The sequence below is a fragment of the Melospiza georgiana genome, chromosome 13 (assembly GCF_028018845.1).
Source record: "Melospiza georgiana isolate bMelGeo1 chromosome 13, bMelGeo1.pri, whole genome shotgun sequence".
NCBI classification, from domain to species: Eukaryota; Metazoa; Chordata; class Aves; order Passeriformes; family Passerellidae; genus Melospiza; species Melospiza georgiana.
In genome coordinates, this window is record NC_080442.1 from 19,473,157 (window position 1) to 19,500,224 (window position 27,068).

The 27,068-nt window shown below is 42.9% G+C and overlaps 1 protein-coding gene across 1 annotated transcript in view; it reads left to right on the forward strand.

Moving 5' to 3' along the window:
- Positions 1–27,068, forward strand: part of MAP2K5 (mitogen-activated protein kinase kinase 5) — a 119,752-nt gene that overhangs the window by 51,383 nt on the left and 41,301 nt on the right. The window contains exons 13-17 of the mRNA XM_058033760.1: positions 1,108–1,156; positions 6,643–6,716; positions 7,612–7,662; positions 11,151–11,222; positions 22,044–22,073. Coding sequence (XP_057889743.1) covers positions 1,108–1,156; positions 6,643–6,716; positions 7,612–7,662; positions 11,151–11,222; positions 22,044–22,073 — 276 coding nt within the window. The remainder of the gene's footprint in view (positions 1–1,107; positions 1,157–6,642; positions 6,717–7,611; positions 7,663–11,150; positions 11,223–22,043; positions 22,074–27,068) is intronic.

Genomic DNA, 27,068 nt, shown 5'->3' on the forward strand with positions numbered 1-27,068 from the left:
AGAAAATGACTGTGCTCTCTACTTTCATTCTGTGTCATTTTTAATGCTTCTGCTTGTTCACTGCAACATAAATAATTTCATTTTTGGGTACTTGGAGCACAGAAAATGAATTGTCTTGACTGAAGAACTCAGGCAACTTTACCAGTGTCAGAAATGCTGCATTGTTCTGGAGATCTGTGAGGAAAACCTCCTGGAAATGGAATTAAATTTCACCTCAGAGATGGGGAGTGTTGAAAAGCCAGCAGGGATGGGCTGGGGAGCTCAGCACTGCTTGGAATTCTGTGGTTGGAATTTTGTGCTGGTTGAGTTTTGTGCTGCAGTAACTGGTTTTGGAGTTTGGCTTTAGCAGCTTTGGTGGTGGAAGGAGCAAATTTTGAAACCTGCCCAGGTTTAGGAGCTGTATTTCCTTTTAGGAATTTCCTTTTAGGAATTGTATTTGGTTTCAGGAGTTGTATTTCCTTCTAGGAGTTGTGTTTTAGGAACTGTATTTGTTTTTAAGAGTTGTAGTTCCCTCTAGGAGTTGTGTTTTAGGATCGGTAATTTCTCTGCTGTGAGAGGCAGCAGGATTTGTGTTTGGTCCAACATGAGAGGAGAATGAGGGAATTTTCACAGCTCAAGAAGAAAAGTTCCATATTTGCATTAAAGTAAATTTTTAAAAAGCAAAGGAAAAGGCACAGGGTGCAGCAAATGGAAAAGGAGGAAGGGAGGATGAGGTGGAAGAGGTTATTAAGAGATTTTCTTGGTTTCTGGCCTTTTTAAGGAGGACAGATCATTCCATCCTTTGGCCTTCATGGTTTCTAGCACCCCACAAGGGCAGGTGAATTAAAGATCCTCTGAGATGCCTGAAGGGATTCAGTGTGAGCTCAGCTGAGTTCAGCTTACAGCTCCTGGCAAGAAATTAATGTGTGTGTTATTAATTAGTGCATTAATAAAGGACCTGCTGCAGGTTTTTAGCAGGGCTCACCTGGGAGGGAGGTGGGGTCTCCCCTTTTCCTGCCTTCATTCTCACACCTGACTTCTCTGATCTCCCACCCCAGCTGAAATGGGGAATTTTTCCTATCAGGAATCCCTAAAATGTGATTTTTCTTTTCTTTCTTTTACCTAAAGGTTGTGAAAGGCCTGACCTATTTATGGAGCCTGAAGATTTTACACAGAGGTGAGTAGCAGATGTTTTCTGTTTTCCAGTGAAATTTTAACATCCCTTTCTCCAAAGACCAAGCAAACATCTGCTTTGAGTCCAGTGGGGTGCTGCAGAGTGAATCTCACTCATTAACCTTGCACACTTTCTTGTAAAACATTTTTATTGCTCTTTTATTGCCCTCCCTCCTCCCCTGAAAGGAAAAGGACTGAGGAGAGGAATGGATTTTACAGGGATTTAGCAGCTTGGGGTTGCAAACAGGTGCCCAGTGGAGAAAATCAGCAAGAAATGAGATGTTTGGTGGTAAACAGAAAATAGGCAATGAATTGTCTTTGGTGCTTCAGAAATCTCAGGTGACACCACAAGTGTTGCTGGTGGCTCAGATCTGTGAAATCATGTCCCCTGCCGTGGTCAGGGACAGGGAAAGGCTTTAAACCTGCTTGGACATCAGTCAGTTTGGGGGTTTTGCTGTTTATTCTCTTTCCTGCAGCTAATTTGGGATGGTTTTTTAAAACTTCTTATTTATTCCTCACTTTTTGCTGTTAAATTTTGCTTATAGTGTGTCCGTTTGGAAAAATTAATTCAGATCCACCAAAAGTTCAAAAACCAGTATGGGAAATGCTGTTTAAAGAACAGAGGAGCCCATTCCCCCTGCACAAAACTTCCAAGACAAATAGGAAAAAAAAATAAATGAGAAACTAATTCAATTTTGAATGTTTCCAAGGAGTCTGGAGATGGCTGCTGAGCTCCCTGGTGTTGCTGTGTGTTCCCAATCTGGTCCCTCCTGAGGAAAGAGCATCTCCGTGGATCTTTAATTCACCTGCCCTTGTGGGGTGTTAGAAACCATGAGGGCCAAAGGATGGAATGATCTGTCCTCTAGAAAAAGGCCAGAAACCAAGGAAATCTCTAAACAACATCTTCCATTTCATCCTCCCTTCCCTTTCTTTCCATTTTCTGCATCCTGTGCCTCCTGCTCCAGGTGATTTCTGCTCTTTTCATCCTGCCGTTTTTGGGCTACAGAAAATGTGAATTTATGTCTCCTCAGAGCAGGGACAGAGGGTTGGAATGGCAGAAATAATGGTGATTATTTCTGCAGGTGATGTCCTGGAGTGCCAGGTTCAGAATTGTGTTGTTTTACCCGTTTTTTGGGCAACAGAAAATGTGAATTTCTGTCTCTCCAGAGCAGGGACAGAGGGATGGAATGGCAGGCAGGTGATTATTTCTGCAGGTGATGTCCTCCAGCTGTCTCCTGATGCTCAGAGGTGAAAGGAGGAATTCTGGCTCCTGATTTTCCTGCAGTGTCACCCAGGGCAGAGCAGGAGAGTCAGGAATTTCCAAGGAAGGGCTGCAGCAGTCCCAGGGCAGAGAATTGGAGAGCAGGAAGCAAACAATGAGCAAGGCTTTTATTGCAGATCAGACATCTCAGCAAATATTCCAGCTCCACTTCAAAACAAAGCTCACAACTAATGAGGTGATAGCCGTGCATATTAATAAACCCGAGCTGGAGTCATCACACCCACATCAAACATAAACATAAGATTAACACCTCCACCACTTCCTTGGAAGATGTGAGAATGTCCCAATGATAAGTGTGCTCTTTTCCCCAGAGCATAAGAAGTAGAAATGGAAGGGTAATGAGAAATTAACTTAGATTTAAAACAGAATTAGCAATTAAACAAGTCTAATCATGTACAAAGTCAAAGTTTGTCTAAAGACAAACCAGAATTTGTTAAGTTCAAGAATAAGTATAGACCGTGTGCATTTTATCTGCTGTGTTTTGCTGTGTTCACACCTGCTTCTTAAAGGGATTGCAGGAAATCAATGTTACCCACTTGTGTTTAATTGTACTGAGCTGGATTGGTGACTTGGCTCTCTGAGTACTGGGGCTGTTTATATATAAATTACAAATATTTATTTATTTTGTGGTTTGGGCACCTCAGTTCCTGGTTAGGTTTTAAATGGAGGTTCTGGAAGTGTTGCTGGTTTGAAAAGAGGGAGAACTGAGGATCTGAGATGTGCTGTGTGCAGGAGGAGGTTGTGCATCACTCAGACCATCTCCTTTTCCCCCAGAACATCAGAAATCCAAGGATGTTCCACTCCTCTTTGTTCTGGCTGGCAGGGACAGGCACTGCAGGAGCATTCCCATCTTCTCACCATTACTATTATTATTAATAATTATAATGTTACTGCTGCTGTCATTATGTCAAAATGCTGTAGATGGAGTTTCCATTTGCTTTTCATAAGCCATGGAATCACGGAAAGATTAAGGTTGGGAAAAACCCTTTAGGATCATTAAATCCAAGCTTTTTGAAAGGCTTGAGGTGAACAAGCCACACCTCTGGGCAGGCAGAATTTGGCCAAAGCTTCTGCTAAAGGTAAAATCCCACCTGACTGTTTGCTGAGGATTCCACCAGAGATGTCCAGAGCTGCATATTTGCATCTTCCCCCCTTTCCTCTTTTATTTCTGGGAGATATAGTCAGCCTTAGGGCCTCCCAATGGAGCACAGACACAAACCCAGGGGTGTTTGGGGATTTACCAGCCTGGGATAGTGGGAGCTGTCCCTGCCCATGGCAGGGGGGACAGGATGAGCTTTAAGGTCCCCTCCCACCCCAGCCATCCCAGGATTCTGGGTTTCCATGCATTTATTTATGTCTATATGTAAAGCTGAGCACACATTCTGTGTTTCCATGCATTTATTTATGTCTATATGTAAAGCTGAGCACACATTCTGTGTTTCCATGCATTTATTTATGTCTGTATGTAAAGCTGAGCACACATTCTGGGTTTCCATGCATTTATTTATGCCTGTATGTAAAGCTGAGCACACATTCTGGGTTTCCATGCATTTATTTATGCCTGTATGTAAAGCTGAGCACACATTCTGGGTTTCCATGCATTTATTTATGTCTATATGTAAAGCTGAGCACACATTCTGGGTTTCCATGCATTTATTTATGTGTGTATGTAAAGCTGAACACACATTCTGTGTTTCTATGCATTTATTTATGTCTATATGTAAACCTTGCCCACTCATGGACCACTTAAGGCTTATTTTAAAAAAAATTAATCCTGGCCTCTGCCAAACCACGCTGCTGCCTTCCTTGAACCCGGCCTTTTGCTGTTTGCTGTTTTTAAAAGCCAGCAGAAGTCAAGAGACAGCTTTTAAAGCAGCTCAGGGCTTTGTTTTTTTTCCCTTTTTTTCCCCCTCACACAATCATGAATCTGTTTGCTTTTCAATGCCACCAAGGAGTGAAATGTTTGGCGTTCAAAAAGCTGAACCTCTGATGGTTCTATTTACTGGTGAGTGAGAGCTTGGAGGTCCTGTTTGTTTGCAGAGAGGTGAAACTACTCAGGCAGCTCCAGCACCAGGAGAACTTGTTCATCCTCCATAAAGATGCTTCATGGAAATCATTTGTATTAAGCAAGCCCTGGTAATGGGAGCATAATGACCCCTTTTGGCTCTTGTTTAAATTCTTTCACTTCTCAACACTAATATTAATCACAAGCAGATGGTGCAGAACATTATTTATGCACACTTGTTTCCCAAACCCAAAAAATATTTAACCCATTAACTGAAGTGGGTGACGAGACCAAGGGGCTGATTTGCTGATGAGCTGATTGTCTCCCTGCTCTCAGCAGCAGATATTTTGTGCAGGGCTCTCCCTTCCTTTCCTTTTGGAGGAAATGAGCACAGCCACTGAAAAGCACCGCAAATATTTGAGTGAATTCCCTGATTTTGTGGTGTTTGGTCCTGCAGGATTTGTGTGGCTGCCCCTTGCTCTGCAGGGTCCCCAGCTTCCCCTGCCCATCCTTTAGGGGCCAATTTCCCAGTGCTTTCTCATTTTAGGATTTTCTCGTGCTTTCAGCTTTGTTTGTGGGGGGATTTCAGGGTCCTTTTTGTTACAGCTAAAAGCAGAACTGGTCAGGCTCAGTTTTCCTCTGAGTTGGGAGCAGCTGGACGTGCTGGGATAGACATCAGCATTCCCTGTGTGCTCCTGGGGCTCATTCCAGCCCAGCCAAGCCCAGCTCCATCTTTTTAGGAAGAAGGTGAGGCAGGATCATTCTGCACCTTGTTCAGGATTCAGGAGAGAGCCTCTGCTGTGCTCAGCACGTCTGCTTGGATTTAGCAAAGTCACTCAGCTCCAGAGCAGGCAAAACTCCATCAAAAGTGCAGCACGTGGGTGGAATTCCTAAAGATGGAGATGAGCAAACACAAACTGAGCCTCTGCATGCCCAGGACTGGGGCTTTTTGAGGGGAAATTGCAGGATTTGCAGGAATTACAGTGCTAGCAGTGTTGATACCTCACTTACAAAGTACTGATCCACCTGGGGTCTGCAGGAACTATTGGGTGCTCCCGTTTTTAATCTGGATTTTTTAGCTCAAACAGAGGCGAGCTTTAATCAGCTTCTTAATTGAGGTTCTGCATTTCTCCATCGCAGAGACAAATTAAGGCAGCTCCTGTGGTACCAGCAAACAGCTGCTAAAGCAAGGCAAACCTAATGATAAACAAAATTAGGTTCTTTTCTAGTTGGGTTTCATCCATCTGCCCCCAACCAGTGCTCACTTTGAGGGGAGGCGCTGACTCAAGCTGCTGCCTTTAATCCATTTTGACAGAAGAAGGCAGTGATTAGGCAGAGCCAGGCTCTAATCTTCCCATGTTTGAGCCAGGCTGGAACGTGCACGTTCTGCTCCCCCACTGGCATCCCTGGAACTGCAGAGATGTTCAGTGTTTCCTGCACCAGAGCCGGGCTGGGTGCTGAGCTTGTTCCCAGCTGATTTTATTTTACAGCAGCGCACCAACTTCCTGTGGCAGCAGGAGCAGTCAGCACCAGGAATCAGGAAAAAAAGATGGAATTCCATAAATAAACCATCCATGTCCATTCCAAAACCAGATTATCTATATAAATATATATGTAAATATCTATATAAATATCTATATAAATAAACCATCATGGATGGTTTATTTATGGAATTCCATCTTTTTTTCAGGCTGATTGTGCGGTTTGGTGAAATCCCTGTGAGTTCAGGATGAATCCCTGTCCAAATGCAGTAATTCTGTCTTTCCCCTATGTAATTCCATCCTTTTCTCAGGCTGATTTTCCAGTTTGTCAAAATCCCTGTGAGTTGTTTTCCTGCCCATCAGTGCACTTGGTTCCAGATTCCAGATTGGTGTCACCTGCAGGTTTAATAATGTGGATTTTTGGTATTGTATAAAGTCATCTGTGTAAATACCATCTCATATCTGTGTGGAGATGATGTACTTTATGTTTTTTTTATATATATGGAATTTTATCTGTGCTGCTGGCTCACAAACCACTGCATATGAAATAGATATTTGTAACCTTTCCTATGAAAAGCCACCGTGCCAGTGCTCCCTGGATATTTGGGGTTGTCCAGGAGCTGGATTTGGATGTGGCTCCCTTCCAATGGAGGATATTCTGTATAAATGGTGCATTTATTATCCAGGACAATGTGGATAATGCAGTTTTTTCCCCCAAACAGATGTGAAGCCCTCCAACATGCTGGTGAACACCCGGGGCCAGGTGAAGCTCTGTGACTTTGGGGTCAGCACCCAGGTAAATCCCCCCTTTGCCTGTCCCCCCATTCCCCTCCTGTGTCCAGATCACCTGGCAGCCCCTCAGCAATCCCCCCTCTGCTGGGACGGCCCTTTTCATTTTTAATCTCTGGGCGACTTTTCCTCCATCCGAATATGATTGTTCATTGTTTAATGACAGTAAAAACTGCTGATATTGTAATTACTACTTACGAATGGCAAACTTCATTGAAATGCAGCTTTGATCTGGGAGCCTTTTGCCCAGACAAAAGGGAGGGCAGAGCAAGAGACGTGTCTGGGGAGCCCAACTGGCCCACAATAAAAATTAATATTGGGAGCAACAATAGTGGTGGGCTTTGACAATGTGCAGCACAAATTTTAATTAATTTCCATTTTGGGCCTCCCTGGAGGACTTCTCTGCTAGTGACCCATGAGCTCGCTGTGCTGTTGATTTGAATTTCAGCACCTTTTCCTCTCAGCCAAACACGAGGCCCAAAGAGAAGGTCAGCCTTGTATTATGGGCTGGCAGGCTCTGTTGTCCCTCCAGTGTTTCAGGGATGAATTGGGGCTTTATTCACATCTGACTGAAAAATGAGTGTGCTCAATCCTGCTTCCTCCTAATTCACTTTTTATATCACACTGGTGTGGGGTACTAAAACAGCATCCTGTTTAACACAATTGTTTAAGGTTATCTGCCATAAACTGTAATGCAGTGCTTGCTTAAATTGGAATCCTCATTCCCCAACCCAGGCGAGATTTAATCATTTTTAACGCCTTGGCGGATAAATCCCTTCCCTTTTTTACATAATTTTTGGTTGATTTATAGGGATGATGATTGTAGGTTAAATGAGGAATAATTGCCCATTTTATTTCCACATTATCTTTATATTGTTCTAACAGCCTGTTTTGTCTGATAGCTGGTGAATTCCATAGCCAAGACGTATGTTGGAACAAATGCTTATATGGCGGTAAGTGATGCAGGAATAACATTTCAGTAGAATTATTTGTCCTCACTCTTGTTCTGTTCAGTGCAGGGGATTCCCTAAATCAATCCTCAAATCTCCATCTCTTCTTCATTCTGTAGGACAGCTCTTCTTCTTGCTGAGAGGGAGGAGGAATAGTGGAAAAGTGTTTTTTTAAAATATATTTTCTGTTGGTTTTGCTCCTTGTGACAACTGGGAACAAAGAGAGCCAGTTGGACATTGAAAAAAACCCAGTTTTTTATTCTCTGCAGATCACTGACAGCCCCAAACCATCCAAGTTTTGGGAGTGCTGGAGTTTAGGGAAGCGTTGTGCAGAGGTTGATGGGCATTCCTAAAAATCCCATGGAAATCTGAACCTAAAAACACTGGGATTAATAACATCAGGGCATTAAAGTGGAAGTTTTTTAGCTCAAAAAAAGTCATCACTACTTCCACTTCTTTGTACAAATTTTGGTCAGTCTTTGTTAACACGAGACCACTTTTGTCATGTTCATTAAAGCCCCTAAATTCCTTTTTTTTTAGATTTTTTTTTTAGCACATTGTTAGGGATTCATCATTTGGGGCAGGGTTTGGGTTCAGAGCTGCCAAGTGCCAGCCTGAGCAAACCAGAGCGAATTTTCTGCACAAATTGTTCTGCACAAAATTTCTCTGCAGAAACCAGAATGGATTTTCCATCAGATCCATTGGATCCTTTTCAATTCCCCATTTCAGATGTGAAAACTCCACAGCCTCAGTTTTTAAAGCACTTTCTGAACTCTTATTTTGGCCATTAAAATCCTTTGAGCAAACTGCTCCTGATATTGCTGAGAAAAGAAGTGCTCTGCTGGGTTAAAATAAAAATATAAACAGCACAAAGTGGTTGGTGCTCATGTTTTTCAAACCTCAGGGAAGGGGAGGGAGAAATCCATGACCTTTAATCGCTTTCAGGTATTTTTTTCTGATTTTCTTGTCAGGGTTCCCATTTATTTGCTAAGTGCTTTTCCACTCGAGCTCATTGTGTGGCTTCTGAAAGGCTCAAGTCACCATCCTGGAAAGACTTGGGCTGTCCTGTGTCATCAGAACACTCAGAAACAGCATAAAATAAATACCTCAGAATAGCAGAAAAATGGGAGGTTTTAAATAAAAAATAGAGATTAAAAAAAAGAGCTGGAACAGAGAGATCCAGACAAAGAAACAGCTTCAAATTAATCAACTTTTCCAGCTCAGCTGTTGCTTCAAACTGGTCTTAAGCAGGGCTGAGAATTAAATTGTATTATGCTTTTAGTGCCCAAACCAAGATTACAGTTCTCTTTCCCAGGTGTGCATTAAATAAATTGCTTTTTCTGCCTTTCTGGATGGGTGTGATGCCTCCATCTCTTGATTGTGAAACAGAAGTTTAAGCTCAAAATGTGCTCGATCTGATTTTCTGTGTTAAAATCACTTTGCTTCTTGATTGAGTCGTTTGCTTGTCATCAAATTTCCAGGCAAGCCCTCAAAAAATAATGAAGGTCATCAGCTTTGCTTCACCCACTTGGCAGCCTGGCAGTGAATGTGAAACTCTTGAAAAAAATGAGGTTTTCTGTGAAAAAAAGAAAAGGCTTTTTGAATTTCTGGGGTTTTTTTGAACACAAAAAAAGGCTTTTTGATTGAGAAATTAAAATTTCCAACCAGAACACATTTTCTTAAAATAATTTCATCAGCGTTTTATATAGAAAAAAAAAATTGGATGAAAAAATAATCAGTTCTAGAAATTTTTAAGAGAAAATACCTTGGGCTGTGTATTTAGAGTGATCCATGTGTTGCAACCTTGATGCATCTGTTATTCCTATTTTCCTCTTCTGTTCTCTTAAATCCATCTTTTGTTTAAAAAGCTGATTTCTTGGCCCTTATCTTTTGTGAACCCACAATTCCTCACTGGAACTTGCTGTTTAGAGCTGGAACTTTAAGAATAAACAATTTAATATTGCATAATATGACTTATAAATCTCATTTGGTGGCACAGGAAAGGTCTAAAAAATGGGATGGGTGTTGGCACCTTGCTTGGGCCAGGTTAGCACATCCCATATCCCATTATAAAATTACTCTTGGCTGCACATCTGCACCTTTGTGAGGGTATTTATTAGTATAAAAATATGTCAATATAAAAATACATCACTATAAAAAGATGTCAGTATAAAAATTTATCAGTTGAAAAAAAATCACACGCAACATTTCTTAATGTGCTGACCTAGGTTAATTATACTCAATGAATTAAAAAACAATAAAATAAGATCTTGGGGTCACTCCCAAGTGAGATTTGGTCAATTTGGTGAAATTGTGGGGATTTTTGGGGGGCTTTGGATGGTTGTTTTTAGCGGGAGTTGGGCAGCAGTGTGGTTTTTATTTAACATTCACGCTGCGATAAAAGCTCCTGACCTGGGAGTAGCAGCACAGGGTAAACATCCAAAAACACATTGGAGTGGCACTAATTTGGGAGTTTGTTTTCTAACAAAGGTCTCTGGATTATTAAAGAGTGAAAATCCTTTGTAGGTGGCTGGCCCAGACAGGTGCATTAACAGCACAGTGGGGAGAGGAGTCTCAGGGAGCCTTTTATTGTTGCATTTCATGCTGTACTTGACCTTGGAAATGCTTAAATTGTAGCTTTCAAGTAAAAACCAGCAGATATTTTTTACAGCACTCCATTTCATGAAGCATTAAACCTGCTATTAATAGTTTGGAGCAGGGGCTTTTTTTTCCCTTTTTTTTTTTTTTCTCCCCTACAGGTCAAAAAGCCCAAAATTAAAAAGTATATAAAATGAAGTTGCCACCGTGTGGTGATTCTTTTGGCTTCAGCAGCTTGGCTTTTTAACTGAGGTTATTCCCCAACCTCTGCACTCCGCACTGGGAATTTTTTCCTTGCTGTGGTGCTCGGAATTGGGGAGAAAAGTGGAAAATTGGATTCTCTCAACTTGACCTTGTGCTTTTCTCACGTGCACGAGCCCTTGGATTAAACAACCCCGACACAAATCCAAGGCCAGCCTTGCAAGGACCCAGCTTTTCCTGAAGAATTCCTGAGTTTTCCTGGATTTGCTCCCTGCCAGGGAAGCTTTGAAGCATCTTGGTGGTTTTTGGTGTCTCCAGGTCCCACGGGGCAGCTCCAGTCTCTGCTCTGGGGTGGGTGACAGAGCCCTGGGAGGGCTGGAGCTGGGCCAGGGCAGCTTTAATTGGATTTTAGGATAAATTTCCTCCCCCAGAGGGTGTTGGGGCACGGCACAGACTCCCTAAGGAATGGGGGAGCTCCACAGTGTTTGGACAACATTCCCAGGGTGGGATTTTGGGATTCCTGTGCAGAGCCAGGAGCTGGAATTTGATCCCTCCCAAGTCAGAGCATTCCAGGGTCCTGTGATTTTTCTCGTATTTTTCCCATCCCGTGGTTTTTCCCATCCCTTGCCCTTGGAGGAGGATCCCTGTGTGCCTGCAAGGCTCAGGAGTTGTTGCTCTGCTTTCCTCCACAGCCTGAGAGGATCTCGGGGGAGCAGTACGGGATCCACTCGGACGTCTGGAGCCTGGGGATTTCCTTCATGGAGGTATGCAGAGAGCTCTCACCTTAACTCTCACATCAAAAACAGCATCTCAGTATTTCAATTCAACCTTGGTTTATTCTTTGAGTTCCCTGTATATTCACCTGTTGCTAATGTGGGCTGTATTTAGAATGGGTTTGTTCATTTGAGGTCTTAAAACTCTGTGTTGGGGTAGGAAGTAGGGCCTGGTGTGTGGGGGCTTTCCTCTTTTTCCTCTTTCTTTTTCCTCTTTCTTTTTCCTCTTTCTTTTTCCTCTTTCTTTTTCCTCTTTCTTTTTCCTCTTTCTTTTTCCTCTTTCTTTTCCTTAAATTTCCTCATTTTTTCCTCTCTTTTTTCCTCTCTTTTTTCCTCTCTTTTTTTCCTCATTTTTTCCTCATTTTTTCCTCATTTTTTCCTCATTTTTTCCTCATTTTTTCCTCTCTTTTTTCCTCTCTTTTTTTTCCTCTCTTTTTTTTCCTCTCTTTTTTTTCCTCTCTTTTTTTCCTCTCTTTTTTTCCTCTCTTTTTTTCCTCTCTTTTTTCCTCTCTTTTTTCCTTTTTTTCTGGTTTTCTTTTTCTTTCCCTTCTCTTTCCCCTCTCTTTCCCCTCTTCTTCCTCATTTTCAGATGAAGCTGGACATACCTTTAAGTGAACTGTAGCCAATATTTTTATTATATTATTATATTATTATTTATTATAATTGAGCACTCTCAGTGCTGGCCCCTCTGCATCTTGGCACGTCTCACATTTTGCGCCCCAAAACTGAACCAATTTTACATTTTCACACAATAAATTCCTTGCCAAAGGCCTTTAAACAAAAATGTAGGTGGTGGGTGCTGGATCAGTGCTGGCAGATGTGGTAAATCAGTGTCACCAGAGCCAGCCCTGGGTGGCAGGGTGACACAATTTGATGTGTCCCAGGGGAGGGATGGAGGGAGGGTCCTTCATTTGCTTCAGTGCACATTTGAATGGTTTGTGGTGCTGGAGATCCCTCCCTCAGGATTTTGGGAGAGATGCAGACCAAATTCATGCACTGTAAATAACTCTAGCCAAAAAAGGACTGAGGTTGTACTCCAGGAAGGCTTTGTGGTGGTGTGGGTGATAAAAAGAGTGATGTAAACACAGGACTTTACAAATAAAGCATTTCCCAGTTCCTTTGCTGATTTAAAAGCTGTGCCCCAGCAGCTCAGTGGTCACCACGAGATATTTGGAGTTTATTTTAGGGTTGTTAGTGACCAACTTGGCTGCACATCAATTCCACATGCAGGCTGAATTTTATGGGTAAAACTCCTTTCATTTGCATTCCCTCCTCTGGTTTTACACCTTCCCAGCTTTCCTCTCCCTCCCTCCCAGGGGTTTCTCCTGAGCCAGATGTGCAGGATGCAGTGTGGGTCTGGGTGCTTTGTTAATTGGTTTGTCAGCTGCTCCTCAGAGACCTCTCCCACCAGCAGCAGCTTGATTGAAGTGCTCTGAGTGATGTTAAATGATGAAAACAAGGACAGTGCCTTAGAAAAATGCCTCCAGAAAGGTGAGGAAGGTGCTCCAAGAGGCACACGAGGTCACTGTCATTAAAGTAACACCCTATTGACGTGGGGATTGGGAGTGGAGACACTCTTGTTGCCGTTAAAATGGAGAGTTTTGCTGGTGTTTGCTGCAGGATTTAAAATCATCTGCACTCAGTGCAGCTGTGCTCCAGCCCCACACCTGGCTGTTAGCAGCACGTTGATTTTAGAGAAATATCAGGTGGGATCGAGGCAGCAAGGGCTGTGCTGGCAGGTGAGGATGTAAATTGTCAGTAAATCTTCTCATTTTCCTTAATGCTCTTCTGAGCCCTTGAAAGCTCTGGAATTTCTTTGCTGCAAAGCTGTGTGTGATGAGGAGTGGGAGTGTTATGTGGGAGGTTGAGGAAACTGCCCCAAAAAAGTTGGGAGCAGAGAGGGGAAAGTTTGGCATAGGAGTCCTGCCTGAGCTTTGAGAAATGGGGAGTGTTTGTGTTCCCTCTGAGGCAAGAGGGCTCTGAGGGTGCTCAGTCATCCCCTCAGAAATAAAAAAATAAATTAAAAATTAAATTAAAATATAATGAGACTAGATACGCAGCGATATCATCATCATTATTATAGATTGTTACTATAATAATTATTATTATCATTATTATCTTATTTTTGTTACTTTATTTTTTTTGAGTGTGCCTTTCTTCCTTCAGGATTTTCCTGAAGGGAATGAGATTTAGTCCCTAACCCAGAAAAACTGTTCAGAAGTGTTCCACCACAAATAGTTTGTGTGTTTCCATGAGGTTTCCCCGTGTTTTATTTAAGTGCTCTTGGCTTGACAAAGCAAGTTCAATTTAAACCCGTGCCACTGCTGTCACTACACTGACCACTGTGTCAGCATTTTCATTTCTAAAAGCTGTTTTTCAGGGTTTATAACTCAGCCATAAAACACATCCAGGCTGGGCTGGGGCTGGCTGAGCTCTGGAACCCATTCCCTCTCTCCAAGAGCCGTGTCCTGCACGGGAGGAGAAATTAAATTGCCCAATATTTCTTGTTACTCTCCAATATGACTCTGGTCCTAGCTGTAATCCACAAGTGAACTTTAAAACATCCAAGGGTGGATGAAATCCATCTGCCTGGGGTTTAATAGCAGCAGCAAGGCTGGCTTGGGTGGGTCTGGAAGGTTCCCTGCCCTTGGGAAATGAACTTTGAGGTCCTTCCCAAGCCACCTCATCCTGGGATTCTGTGGTATTTAATTTTATCTCCAGACAGAGTTGGTGTTACATTTAAATTCAGAAAGTGAAAGCAATTTGCTAATGCCCAAAACCAAGTAAATTTTGGAGGTAGAAGCTCCTGTGCTTGGCTTTTTGCTCCTCCTCTATCATGTCCTGGTCTCTGCTTTCCTCTGCCCTCTGTGTTCCAGGTCTCCTTGGAAAATTAGAGAGAAAATTCTCTGTTGTCTCCCCCAGAGAAAAGGAATTTGTGCATCAGTTTTAATATATATTAGTTCTTAATATTAGTTCTTTAATATTAGTTCTTAAAAACTCCCAGACTGAGGATTTTAAGTGTTTGGTGAGCAGAGTTCTCAGTAGCTGTGTATTTGCAGGAGCTTTCAAGGATTCTCAGCAATCTCTTAAGAAGCCATCAGGCGTTTTCAGTGGTTGTGTGCATTCCCAGACATAGGAGAATCAGGAATCACCCAACAAATGTGCCTTCCTTGGTACTTGAGGCAGAGCTGAGCGCTGTGGGAGTGCTGAGCCCAGACCCTTCATCCCACTCGGGCTGGGGGCACACAGGGAGCTGCACAAGAGCTCACTCAGCCCGCGGGGAGGAGGAGGAGGGTGCTGCCAGAGGATGCTCCAAGGAAAGCAGCTGTGCTCGGAGGTGGTTCTCTAAAAGCTCTTCAGTCTCGAGGATGTTTGGCTGCGTAAAATTGGAGTCAAGACTCTGTCAAGGAGAGGAGGATTCAGATCTCCTCCTGAGGCGTGGGATCGGTTACAGCTCAGCAGCCTGGCAGGGAGAGTGGCTCCAGGTCAGCACTGTGAGCCCACCTGAGGGGGCTCTGCAGGGTTTCAGTGCTCTGGGGGTGCTCTCTGCGCAGGGCACCCCTCACCTGAGCCAGGGCTGCACCTGTGGTGCCAATAGCTGCACCTGGTGCTCTTCAAGGTCTTCTCCAGCACAAAGGATTCTGTGGTTGGAGGTGGTGAGGGAAGAATCTGAACCCCAAATCTTGGTGGTACGGCCTAATTTTTGTATAGGTGTGGGAGAAACAGCCTCGAGGTGGGAAAGGTAACACCTTCCCTTTAGGACTAAGGAAAACAAGGATGTAAAAAATGCTTTTTGTTGTTGATGTTATTGCAGGGAGCCTCACCTGGCTGCTGTCAGGTTTTAAGGACCCTAGTGCTGTGATGTTGGTGACTTGGTGACAACTCCTCATGCTCAGCCAGGCACAAGGATCTTCCCCACTCAGCAGCCCGAATCCTCCTTATTGAGGAATATTTATGGAGTCTCAGCCATTCCACGTGGAATGATGCACTTCACAAACTCCTTCTCAAGCAGGAAAGCTGCCCTGTATTTTGATTATTTCACTCCCTGGAGCTCTTTGGGGTGATTCCTCCAAGCACAGCCTGCTCCCTGTGGCTCCTCTCCCTCCCTTCCCAGGGGTTTCTCCTGAACCAGAAGTGCAGGATCTTCTCTTTTTCCTCTCTTCTTCCTCTCTTTCTTCTTCCTCTCTTTCTTCTTCCTCTCTTTCTTCTTCCTCTCTTCCTTTTTCCTCTTTCTTTTAACTCTTTCTTTGAATTCTTTTTTTTTTCCCCCTCTCTTTTCCCTCTCTTTTCCCTCTCTTTTCCCTCTCTTTTCCCTCTCTTTTCCCCCTCTTTTCCCTCTCTTTTCCCTCTCTTTTCCCTCTCTTTTCCCTCTCTTTTCCCTCTCTTTTCCCTCTCTTTTCCCTCTCTTTTCCCTCTCTTTTCCCTCTCTTTTCCCTCTCTTTTCCCTCTCTCTTCCCCCTCTTTTCCCCCTCTTTTCCCTCTCTTTTCCCTCTCTCTTCCCTCTCTCTTCCCTCTCTTTTCCCTCTCTCTTCCCTCTCTCTTTCCTCTCTTTTCCCTCTCTTTTCCCTCTCTTTTCCCTCTCTTTTCCCTCTCTTTTCCCTCTCTTTTCCCTCTCTTTTCCCTCTCTTTTCCCTCTCTTTTCCCTCTCTTTTCCCTCTCTTTTCCCTCTCTTTTCCCTCTCTTTTCCCTCTCTTTTCCCTCTCTTTTCCCTCTCTTTTCCCTCTCTTTTCCCTCTCTTTTCCCTCTCTTTTCCCTCTCCTCTTCCTCTCCTCTTCCTCCCTTTTTCCCTGCGTGTCCAGCCTGCTGCCGGTGGGACTGGGAGTGGAGGGAGCAGTGCCCGAGGGTTGGGCCATGAATTAATAATTGCAGTGTGCTGGGGGAGGCCCCTCGAACGGGCTGCAGCCGGGGAAGTTGCCTGGCAGAGCGCTATCAATCACCCAGTGACCAGAACTTGCAGTAATTAGTGTATTTTATGGGCCTGTGCTTCAGTGACTCGGAAGCACATATGCTCCACTCCCAGCTAAACTTAGCCAGAGTAATATTCCAGGATGATTTATCCGCCTGCTGCTCTGGGATGTAACCCTATATTAGGTGAAGATTGTGAACTAAGCTGCAATAAAGTGGAAGTTTAGGTACAGTTTGCGCGGGTTGAGACCTCGATGGATCATTGTTGCTCAGCAATTGCTCCTAGGCCGCTGTGGGCAGGGAAATAAATAATCCAGTTCTCCACCCAGGCTGAGGGGTGAGGGGGCAATTAAGGCACGGCATCGGCTCTGGGTGTTTGGAATGTGGGTTTTATATGTAAGGTTATTTAATGTATAGAACAGAATAGGTTATGTGAATTTCTGTGTGTAAGTGAGGGCCTGGCACAGAAGCTGTGGCTGCCTCTGGATCCCTGGAGTGTCCAAGGCCAGGTTGGACAGGGCTTGGAGCAGCCTGGGGTGGTAGAAGGTGTCCCTGCCCATGGTAGGATGGATTAGAGGATCTTTAGAATCCCACCCACCAAACCATTCCAGGATTCCATCACTCTATGTATTGCTTCCTATTCTTACTCTGTAGTTGTTTCTACTTTTAAAGACTCAAAAAATGAGGCCTTTTCCCATGATTGAATGGCCTGTCCTGGCAGGTGAGCCCTCACTCCAGCAGAGCTGGAGGAGAGCAGAAGCTGAGCTGCATTTCCACCAGCACAGCCACATTTAGCCCATTTCCCCCTTTTTGTTCTGAATTTAAACCCAGCAAACAGCCAAGCAGGAAGCCTCTCTGCTGGAAGAAGGAATCAAATTAACCCTCCTGGAGCACTTGTGGGGATTTTGCTCGTGACAATTTCCCTGGAAAGCCCTGGCCCACCTTTGTCCCTTCGGAGAAGGCGCTGCCATTCCCCGTGTCACCTTTGAAGATGCAGCAGTAAAAGGCTGCTAATATCCAGGATTTGTGGCCAGGCAGAAATGTGCAATTTAACCCTGATTGTCTGCACAGCCTTGAGCTGGCAGTGCATTTGCTGTAGTTCATATTTAAAAGAAATCAAAGTGAAACTAATTATCTTTAATTAAGGCGAATTAAGCTTTGATTTTTAATATATTTTTTTTTTTACTCTGAGACGGAGCTGGAACTCATCTGCTCAAGCCAAGGAATGTCCCAAAGGTTATTAGGGCATTTTTCTGGTGCTGGTAATAACCTTCCCCCGTCGCAGCCCTGGCCACCAACAACAAATCTGTCACTTCATCCGTCTCCCCTGCCCCTCCGCAGGGGTCGCAGATTCCACAAGTTATCAGCTAATGGCCTTATACATTAAAAATTGAAGCTTTCCTCACTCCCAGGCCTTGCAAGGCTTTGTTCTTAAGCCCCAGACACTTTGGAGTGCAGCTGCAAACTATAGGCAGAAGATTAAATTAATTTGTAACTCTTTTTTTTTTTTCTTCTTTTTTTTTTTTTGTCGGGGCCCTGCATTACTAAATCCTGCACATTTAATTGAAACCCTACTTCAAGATGCTTTGTGTTTCTGTTCCTCTTTGTTGTCAGTTTAACCTCAGAAGCACTTTAACTCTGCTAAATTGCTGTTATATCCTTTTGGAGTTTTTTTTTTTTCTTTTAAAAAACCCTCTGCAATAAGAGGACAGCAGAATTGATATGAGGAGGAGAAGAAAAATCTTGGAGGAGTTTTTTGAGGTATTTAATATTTATTAGGGTCTGTACCCTGCAGAGTTTCAGGTGATTTGAAGCCCATCTATCTAGGAATGCATAAATTGGTCTTGGAGTGGAATTTCACCTGGGGAATTTTGTGTTATCCAGTAGTTAAGTCTGCTTTTGAAAGTTTGAGCGCAGCAGAGTGGCGGCTGCTTTTCCAGAAAATGAGGGTTTAACTGCAGTGCACAATCTAAATGCAAAATCCTGGGATGGAAATTTAATTGTGTAAAATGTGCACGAGGTAATTAAGAACAAATTTTAGAACATTTCAGACTATAAAGTCCTCCTTCAGCTCCATCACTGGTGATATTGCCAGCGCTTATTTTCAATTTGCAGTTATGCTGAGAAACATGGAATGTGCCTAAATTAAGAATAAAAGCATCCCCTGCTCTCCAGTGTAACTGTAAATTAAAAAACAACTTGCACAACATCGACAATAATCTAAGTGGGAAACTTTATTGCCTGAGTGTCCTAAAAATATGTTTTGAACTTCCTTGCCTCAGCCACTTTGCAGGCAGGATCCAGACAGAGCTGCTGCTGTAATTTTATTCACCAATGTGCAGCAGGCAAGGAAGAAGTGAGCTGGAGGAAGTGATGTGTAAGGGGGGGATTTCTGATTTCCCTTTTCAGTTCTACAATGGCAAATTGCTTTATTTCAACAAGTGATTTGAATTTTGGGTTCATTATCTGCACCTTAAGAGTGTTTGGGAACAGTTTTTAGTTGCTTTCCACCCCTGCTTCTGCTGCTCAGTCCAACACTTAATCACTTGAAATTCTGATTTTTTTAAATCAAAAATTTTTGATAGTTTGGTAAAAGTCAGTACACACGCGCCCACTGCACCTCTGTTATTCCATAATCTGGGGTTATTTCTCAGTTTAGCAAGTTCTGGTTTGAAATCTGCTGCTGCATCCCACCCATCCATCCCCTGGCCAAGCTCTTTCTCAGGCCACAACCTCCCTGAGCTGCTTTAATTGCTCTCCTGAGCTGCCTCTGTGTTTGAAAAAGTAATTGTTCTAAAAACACGCCCCAAAAATCTCCTCCATGGAGCTACTCTGGGGTGAAATGGGGTGAGAAAGTGTTTTCCTGGCATAATTGTGGGTGATTGATCCCCCTCTCATTTCTTTCCTTACCAATCTGCCACTGCAGGTCACTGGGCTTTTGAAAATGAAAGTTTTTTACAGTTATTGTGTAGGAAAAGTGCTCAAGATCATCAAATCCAACCATTGGGAAGGGATCCATGGGGAAATGGGAAGCAGCGCCCTGAATTTTAGGCATTCCCTCCTCAATATCCAGACGTAAAACCCTGATCACTTCCCAAGCCCACCTAATTTAAGTTGAAATATTGTATTTTTGTTAAAATGCCTTAAAAGAGTTGCAGGTTCTGGAGTTTCATCCTTTAAATGCAGAGAAGTTTTGGACAGTGTGTTAATTTGGTAGGCTTTGGTTTTTCCAGCCTGCACTGGGTTTGTTCCTCGTGTTCCTGTGACTTCCTTGAGACAAATGATAATTTGAAAATCCCTTTAGTGAATCTCTCATCTGTTTGTTGTTTGGTTTGTTGTTTTGTTTTGTTTTTAATCTCACTTTAACTGTGACACTTTTTATAAATCTAAATCTACACCCAGAGGTCACTGGTTGGCTGAACTTAAACCGTTTTACTTAGTAAATTTAATTAAGAAAATACAGTGCAACTCATAAGCAAATGAGTTTTTCCTAGTTTTAAACCAAACCACCCTCTCGAGTGCTGATTGCCTCGCTCGACCCCTGGTGATACAGAAACAGGCAAAATTAAAAAGGACATTAAAGCTTCATTAAATCTGAAACACATTTAGTACAGTGACATATCTGCAGGCTATTTTGGGGAAGATTACAGACTCTTTGCTAAGTTTCTTAATTTATAATACCTTGACAATGTTGCAGGGAGGAATTGTGAGCAGATGGATGCAGTGGTGGTGCAGAGGATGCAGAGGTGGCACAGGAGCTGGCCCTGTGTGTTCCAGCGCTCAGCTTCACTGGGAAATGTTTATTTTTTAACATCCCCCAAAGAACTTGTTGCTGATGCATTTTGGGGTCCTTCAGTGTTCATTTATTCACCCTGTGTTTGTGTCTGGCTCTTTTCCCCAGTTTTTCTGGTGCCTGGGGTGGTCAGTGGGAATGAAAGTGCTTTGTTTGGAGTCATCTTTGAGGCAGGGATTGTTTTTCTTAAATAACATCTGCAGAAAGATGCTCTGTGCACAGAACCATCCTCATCTGCTTGTTCTGTCTGGAGTGTTTCACTGTTCTTCAGTGAAAAATCAGAACTTGCTCTGCTTCTGTTGGGCATTGATGGGTTTGTTTCTGTCCCAGCAGCACAGCTGCTCAGGATCTCACACTTCTGCTTGGGGCAGGAGTGTGGAACTCCCAAAAGAGGAGAAGGTGGTTAAGGAGGATGGGTTTTGGTAGCCCCACAACAGAAAATGGGGGGTCTTTGTTGAACTCTGTAGCATCGTTTTCAGAGCCTACCATGGGAGTGACCCAAGTGGCTTTGCTGAGATGGGAATGATCAGGGAATTCCAAAACGCTTTGGGGTCAGAGGGACCTTCAGGATCATCTGGGCAGGGACACCTCCCACTGTCCCAGGCTGCTCCAAGCCCTGTCCAGCCTGGCCTTGGACGTCCCAGGGATCCAGGGCAGCCACAGCTGCTCTGGGCACCCTGTGCCAGGGCCTGCCCGCCCTCACAGGGAACGATTCCTTCCCAATATCCATCTAAATCTCTGCTTTCCCACTCTGAAGCCATTCCCTGTGTCCTGTCCCTCCATCCCTTGTCCCCAGTCCCTCTCCAGCTCTCCTGAAGCCCCTTCAGGCTCTGAGCTCTCCCTGAATCCTTCTCTTCTCCAGGGGAACATTCGCAGCTCTCCCAGCCTGGCTCCAGCCCTGCAGCAGCTCTGAGGCCTCCCCTGGACAAGAGTTTTGAATTCTCAATATTGTGAAAGCTTCATTTAGCAGTAGCCCCCAAGAAATTGTTTCATCTGTCTCACCCAGAGGCTCTGGGCCCCACTCTGGGTTTGTGATGTCTCCCCCTGACAGGAATTTGCTGCTTTTGCTGAGGCTCCCAGGCCAAAGGCTGAGCTCTCCTGGGGCAGGAGAGTGGGAGAACCTGCCTAGTACAAAGAATTTCTCTTGGAATGTTTATTAATTATGTCCAGTAGAATATTTTTAGACAATATCCATGAAAACGTTGATTTTGGGACTGCACTGCAATGTCTGAATTAATTTATAAAGCAGCAGGGGCAGCAAATGGGGTTGATATCCTGGAAAAGTGGATCTGGAGGAAGGATGAGGTTTCTCTGTGGGCTCTCCCCACATCCCACTCAGGTTTGTCACCAACAGGGACACCAAGCTCAGCTCTGTAACCCAGATTTTACCCTGAGCCAGTTAAGGGAGGACTTTGGGAGTTGAGAGCTGCCTGCTCATCACAGATAATTATCAGCAAAGGGCAGCGCCTTGGCCTCCCTGCTGAGGCTGAACTGGTTTCATTTCCACTCCTGGGGAACCTGGGCATCCTTGTGAGGGAGACACAAGGCTGGAGAAACCCAGAAATCCTGGGGAAATGAGAGGTGAGGGTTGTGAAAAGCCCATTCTAAACACAGCTCTTTGTGCCTGCAGAATCCCTTTTTGGCCATTTCAATTTCTGCCATCGTGAGAGTTGAGAACTTTTCTCTCCTGAAGGAAATGTGCCCTTAATTTGTCATCAAAAGGTGGCACTGAGGGAAGTAAAAGGGCTGGAGAAACCCAGAAATCCTGAGGGGTGCTGGTTGTGAGGGGCCCATTCTAAATACAGCTCCTTTTGTCTGCAGAATCCCTATTTTTCCATTCCTACCATTGTGAAAGTTGAAAATTTTTCTCTCCAGAAGGAAATGTTCCTGAATTTGGGCATCAAAGGGTGGCACTGAGGGAAATCCCCAGAAAAATGAGGGGTGATGGTTGTGAAGGGCCCATTCTAAATACAGCTCTTTGTGTCTGCAGAATCCCTTTTTTTGCCATTTCCCCAATTCCTACCATCGTGAGAGTTGAGTACTTTTCTCACTTGAAGGAAATGTGCCCTCCATGCAAATCTCTATAACTAGACAAATATTATTTCCTTTCCCAGCTTGCTCTTGGGAGGTTTCCATATCCTCAGGTAAGATTGTTCATTACTGCTGTTTGCCACTGTGACATTCATTCCTATGTATGAAGGTGCAGAGAGCAATTGTGAACATTTGAGCCACATACAAATAAATCTGTCCTGTTAAATTGAAAAGTGGGAGCTGGAAGGAGTCATTTAGAAGTGTCTATTGATTTTTTTTTTTCTTTTGCCCCCCTCTTTTTCTCTTCTCCAAACTCTGTTTCCTTTCCCTGGAGACAATGAAAATTATGATGATGTTAATCTTGTTAATTTTTGTCAGGAGATTAAAAAATAATCCAGTCTTTACAACATTTTTTTTTGAAGCAGGACGGTGTATCTGCTCCTTTCCTTATAATTTAATTTTTAATTCCAATTTTGAATAATGGTATGGTGGTCTAAAATCTCCTCAAAAATAGAATGTGAATGGAATACTTAAGGGAGCTTCAGATTCTTCCTTTGAAGAGGACCTAATATTAGTATTTGATGTGAATACTGGTATTTTCTGAAGCTGCTGGTACAACTCTGTCCATCTCTGGTGGTGTGGTTGGGTGGATGCTGAGCTCTGCATCACCACGGAATATATCACTTTTTACCCTTAAAAACCCCATCAGGCTCTGAACAAAACAAATCCAGAACTGGCTTTGGCGATTGCTTGAAATTCTCATCTCGAGATGGATGTTAGAATTCACAGGAACAAACTGTTCAGCAGTTCCTCCAATTATTCTTTCCGGGGAGAGGGGGGAAAGAAGTGAAGTGTCCAGGGACAAAAATGAATTATTTGAATGTGGTTTTTTATGTTTTCATATGTTTTATGAAGACTGTTCTCTGCATCTTGGTCTCTACAGCTCGCAGTGCCTGGAGGCATGTCTGATTTAAAGGTGGTGTTGGTCTGTGCTCTTTAAGCATCTATTAACTTGCTATTATTATGCAAATAACTGTTGTAATACACATACTAATTTATGCATGGTTAGATTATGCAGATGCCTCACAAACATGGTTATTGAATAATAGGCTGGGACTCATTCCCTCTCCCATTTTTAGAAGCTGTTTTAAGCAAATTCTCCTGACACTTTTACAGGCTTGGGAAGGTTTTGCCTGGGTGGAAATATTCTGATTTTTCACTTTTTTTTTTTTTTTGTTTCCTCTGCAAAATGTTCACTGGTGCCGTTAAGAGAATAGACTTGGAGTATTTTATCTGGATTTTAAATGTGTTTTTGGAGGGGAGGATTGGAAAAGAAACTTGTGTTGAAGAGCCCTCCATGGATGGGGAGCTCTCTGAGGGTCTCCATGGCGGTGTTTAAGTGTTTTATAACCCAAAGTGGTGAGGGGACAATTCAAAATAAACCTGATGGACGTGTCCGAGCCCGGGGAAGGAGGTTGGAACGGGCACATTCCATGTGGTTCCAGGCAAAAATGTCTCCCTGAACTGGGAGCAAACCATGATTGCCAAGTTTAAAGATGCTTTTTGCTGTTCTAATTAAAAAGCAGATCGGGTTTGTGAAAGAATATTTGGCAAGGCAGTAGTCCATGAAATTGTATATATTTTTTAATGCAAAACAGTCGAGGAGGTGAAACTTTTAAAATGTGGCTATTAAGCTTTTCAAGCAACTGCTTTTCAGAAGGGATTTTATGTGAATTTATGTATTTTAGGCATGTGCTGGGCAGGAGAACGCTTGGAAACCTTCTTTGGTTAGGGGGATAATTAATAGGGGGTTTTTAATCTCATTATTTTCCTAGTAAGGGCCTGATTCTGCTCATTCCTTGAGTAATTCCTCCTCCCTTCAGTGGGATTATTCAGGGAATGAAGTTAATCAGTGTCTGGTTCCAGATTTGTCCCTAAAAGCCTCCAAGTTGCTTCCCTGTGAGAATGGAGAGTGTGGCCACGTGGGTGAGAACACCTGAAATTTCCTGCAAATGGATGTTTGTCTCCAGCTGCAGCTGCAAAAAATGTCTTTTTTTTTTTCCTTTTTTCTTTATTTTGACGACACAGACAAATGGTGTGTGTAAATTCAGTTTAAATGAAGAAGATTTATAGGGGGAAATCACTGCAGTGTGGAAATTCAGGACATCCTGCAATCTGCCAGTAAAACTAAAGGATGATTGTTTCATTTTCTGGCCTTCAGTAGAATATTTTCATGGCAGGACCTCCTACATCTTTATTTTATAACTGTTTATTTTGCTGATTTATTAATAATTGTTTAATCTTTACAAGTCTTATCTTGAAAGCACTTAGAGCAACTGCTGTGTCAGTAAAGTTCCTTACAGGTGTGTTTAGAGTTAATATATAATTATTAACTCTAATTATAAACTTTAATTATATTTTTTTGTCTCAATATACAGAATATAATCTTCATAATCTCAATATTGTCTCAATATGCAGAATATAATCTTCATAATCAGCCTCTAGCAGCAAAAGGGAGCAATCTGAGTGGGGAAATAACAAATAATGATGCTCAGAACTGACTTTTCTGCTCTAAAAACTTTGCACAGGGAGCTCTTAAGCCCTAAAATGGAGTAAATATCTGAATTTTTGCTGTGTTTCATTGTTTTGGTGTTGGTTTTCCTGTCATGGTCATGGAATGTGCTTTTGTAAAATGTAAAAGTCCCTTTGGAAATAGGAGGAAATTATTTTTACAGGATTTTCTTTGGGTACAAAATGAAGTTTTTAAGGGCAAATTCATTCTGGATTTATTTGCACCACTCAATTAATAAGAATGGTGCATGTGCTCACAAATACTCTTGAATCAAGTTATTTTCTACATAAACATTAAAAAAAAAGAAAGGAAACCCCTTTTCCAAGGGTGCTGGTCCATTACCCCTCCAGCTTTTTAGGGACGGCACACAAGGAAAATAAGTTTTAAATTTTCCTTTAAAAGTTTCACCTTAATTTACATTATTTTGAAACTGGAAGGAAAAGCAGATACCCTAAAAAGCCACAGCACCTTGAATATATAATTAAATTTGATGTTGAACCCCAAAGATCTGAACAAAAAATCCACAAATAAAACCACGTTGGGGGCAATGGCTTGTTTAATGATAATGCAATTTAGGAGAAATGAAAGGAATTGCCCACTAAATATCCTCAGCTTGTGGTGAAACTTTGTAGAAAGCAGGGTGTGAAAAGGAGGGCTCATCCAATGAGGAATATTCCAGAGAGCAGACAGCACTCAGCCTGCCGAGGATTCAGCAGCTGCAGGACCACCACCACTGATTATAAGAGACTTTTACATTTAGAAAAATACACTCCCAGCCTTCTCTTAATAAATTAGATTAAAACGACCTGGATTTTTTTTATTTTTTTAAAGGAAGAAAAGCACCAAAAATATTCCCATCCCTCATTCCACCCCCTCCCATCCCGTGCTCCCCCTTCCCACCCTGCTGCTCCCCCCCAAATCTGAGCAAATACTGCCCCTGGTATTGTAAAGCTTTGAATGTTTTCACACCCCATTAATTTATTACTTCTCTTGCCTCATCTTTAAAATTTTTTTTCCCCTCTTTTTTTATTTTTTTTTTCCCTCCTTTCCTTTTTTTTCTTTCCCTTTTTTTTTTTTTTTTTTGTTAAATTCCGGCTCCCCGCTGCTACAGCGATTTTCATCTTGTTGTTAATTTTCCCTGCTCCATATGGAGCTCCAGACATTTCACCTGGAGGCTGTACTAGATTTTGCTGTAGCGATCGCACTTCCGGAGGCCAAAACTGTCATTTAAGGTTCCCGGTGCATCTGTCTACGCCAGGCTTTTTTTTTCTTTTCTTTTCTTTTTTTTTTTTTTCCCTTTTTTTTTTCCTTTTTTTTTTTTTTTTTTTCCTGGCACCGGGAGAGTGTGAATAACAAATTGGATGCACCTGAGATTCGGATGATTAGTGTGTTTTGTGGAGCTGGGGCGACTTGTAAGCAGATCGCTGTAGGGATGGGGAGGGCTAAAGAGGCACCCCGGCTGAATCCCCCTTTTCCACGCGGGGGGAAAAAAAAAATAATAATAATAATAGTAAAATAAAAAATTAAAAAAAAAAAAAAAAATGGAGCATCCCGGCACCAAATATTTCATCCTGCCTTGTCATTGATTAGAAAAGAGCCTTTAATTTCATTTCACCCCATGTTGTGATTAATTTGCATTCTTTGTCAGAAGTTAATGGAGTTTTTTATGGTTTGCTCTGAAATCCTTGAAGACGTCGGAGTTGATCTGATGTTTATACAACCGCCAGCGGAATTTTTGCTGTTTGATTGATGGAGAGCTTGATGTTATTCCAAACGGCTTTTTAAGCTGTTTTTAAGAATTATTTGAATAAAATGCGAGCAAGATATTGTTATAACGGCGGAGATTATCTGTTAAAAATCTGTTTCAAATAAAGAACATGATAAGTAGGAAAAAGGAGATCAAAAAGACAGGAGGAGTGATGGACGCGGGAGATGATATTTGTTAAAATAGATCAGCCAGGGATTCAAATAACTTATTTCAAAATGCAGTGGGAGCAAGAGACCTTAATTTAAGGCTCTTTTTTATATACAGAGTTTATTTTTGCAGCAGGAGAAATAACAGGAATAAATTAGGGAAGAATTTAGTCATAGTTGAATTTTCCCCTTGATTTTTTTTTTTTCCCCTCTCAGCTTTTCCCCTTCCTTTTCCCAGCACTGTGAGCACAAACTGGGAGAGACGAGGCTGTCAGAGGTGGTAGTCCAACAAAACGATGACATGTCCCTGCTCTCAAGGAGGAGGCATCCTTAAATCCCACAGCAAAGGAAGCAGGAGTGGATAATGGGGAATTTTACAGCCCAGGAAAGCGCTCGCTGTGGACCTGCCGTGCCTTTGCTTCCTGAGAAAACATAACAGGGAGGAAAAAAAAAAACAAAACCACAAGCCAGTGGAAGCAAACAGCTTTGTGCTGCTCCTGGTAGGGAAAGGTTTGTGCTTTTCCCAGATCCCGGGGTTGGAAAAGCCTGGCAGGGACAATGCAGAACATTGGGATGCTCAGCTGGGTCCTGCTGCTCCGGGGCTGGGGACAGCGAGCATCCC